The sequence below is a fragment of the Sceloporus undulatus genome, unplaced genomic scaffold (genome assembly GCF_019175285.1).
Source record: "Sceloporus undulatus isolate JIND9_A2432 ecotype Alabama unplaced genomic scaffold, SceUnd_v1.1 scaffold_19374, whole genome shotgun sequence".
In the NCBI taxonomy this organism is placed as follows: domain Eukaryota; kingdom Metazoa; phylum Chordata; class Lepidosauria; order Squamata; family Phrynosomatidae; genus Sceloporus; species Sceloporus undulatus.
Window position 1 is genome coordinate 1 of NW_024822289.1, and position 1,762 is coordinate 1,762.

The window sequence follows — 1,762 nt, forward strand, 5'->3', positions numbered from 1 at the left end:
GGAAAGCGTCGACATCTTCCTGAGGGACTAATCTGTAGTACCTGCCGGTCTCGGAGTCGTAATAATATTCAGGCTCCGGTTCTCTAGGCGGAGATGGCGAGACAAGTCGACGCGTACGGGTGGGCATCGGGGTGGGAGAGCGGCGTCCATCCCAGGAGGCAGCCGGGGAAGCAGGTTCGGCGAGGAGCTGGGTGGCCTCTTCCGAGGTATGACGGAAGGTAGGCAAAGGCCTGGGCTCCGACGTCAGATCGAGAGGGCGATCGGGGCGGCTGGCACTGGTGTCGTAGGGCCTGGAAGATGAGGATTTCTTTTTTGCCAGGCGCGGGTCTGATGGGCGCGAATCGGTATCCGACGGTCTACGGTCGGTGTCCGAGCGGCTATGGACTATGTCTGAAATGACACGGGGAGAGCCCTCCCGGTCGCGCTCCAAGGACTGGCGTCGTTTGGATGGATGATGGCCCCCATCTAGAGAGGAGGAGCGAGGTCTCTTAGATGAGGAAGGGGTTCCCGTCTGCGTTGTGGACTTTCCTCCAGCCGAAGGCGTCAGTGGTTTTGCAGACGGAGGCCTCGAGGTAGAGCCCGACTTCGAGGTAGAGGAAGTGGGTACCTTCGGGGCAGAGGACTTCGAGGCGGACCCCTTATGGGCGCTCGAATCCCTTTCAACATCCCGGCCCTCCTTGGAGGTCTTCTTATGCTTATCCTTTTTGTCTTTCTTCGGGGGCCGGGAGACCTCTTCGGATGGGCCCTGGAGCTCAGTTGGGACCTCGACAGCGTGGGTCGTCGGCGACTGAGATGGGGCCTCCGCAAGTGTGGGCAGGGGGGTCGCGGTAGAGGACGAGGCTCCTACAGAAGACATTGCCCCCGCGGTAAAGACCTTGGTGTAAATCGCGGCCTTTAGTCTGGTTTCCCGATTTTTCCTCGCTTGGGGGGTGAGGGACTTGCACAAGGCGCAAGAGGCCGGAACGTGAGTCTCCCCTAAGCAGAAAAGGCAGGCTGAATGGGGATCCTGGCCGGGAATCTTACCCCCACACACGGAGCACTTCTTGAAAGGCACCGATGGCATGATCCGAAGACGAAGTCAGACGGTCCGGTTTGGCAACGGGCGAGACAGGAGAAGCCGAAGGAGAAACAAATCGCGAGGTCAAAAACAGTCCAGGGTCCAAGCCAAATCAGTTCCAAGCCAAATCAGTTTAGGGGCAATCCGATAGCAAAGTCGTAAGACGGTCCGAGTCAAATTTCACAGTGATTCCAAAAAGACAGAGAGCGAAGTTCCTACTGGCAGCTAACGCGGCGGAAAAAAGGAACTGGGGAAAAGAGCGGGAACGGAGGTTTTATAGGGGATGGGCGGGGTTACCGCCAAAAAGTTTCAACATGTTGCAAAGTGTACTTTGCCTAGTGATTCCAGAAGTTTCCGAAGGCACTGCGCAGGCGCAGTACAACCCATTTGTATGATTCGCAGAGACCACGAAGAAGAAGGGGCTGGACTGGATGCTCCTTGGGAGACCCTTGAATCTCTAGGACTCTATGTATTCCTGCATCGCAGAAGAAGGGGCTGGACTGGATGGCCCTTGGGGGGTCTCTTCCATCTCAAGGACACTATGTATTCCTGCATGGCAGAAGAAGGGGCTGGACTGGATGGCCCTTGGGGGTCTTTTCCATCTCAAGGACACTGTGTATTCCTGCATGGCAAAAGAAGGGGATTGACTGGATGGTCCTTGGCTTCCCTTCTGTCTCTATGTATTCCTGCATGGCAGAAGAAGGG

The 1,762-nt window shown here is 56.8% G+C and overlaps 1 protein-coding gene across 1 annotated transcript; it reads right to left on the bottom strand.

The window, feature by feature from the left end:
* Positions 1-41: 41 nt before the first annotated feature.
* On the bottom strand, positions 42-1,063 carry LOC121918607 (putative protein TPRXL; the record flags this gene model as incomplete). The annotated part of the gene is made up of 1 exon (XM_042444624.1): positions 42-1,063. A coding segment is annotated over exon 1 (1,022 nt), but the record flags the coding sequence as incomplete, so codon positions are not given.
* Positions 1,064-1,762: the final 699 nt, after the last annotated feature.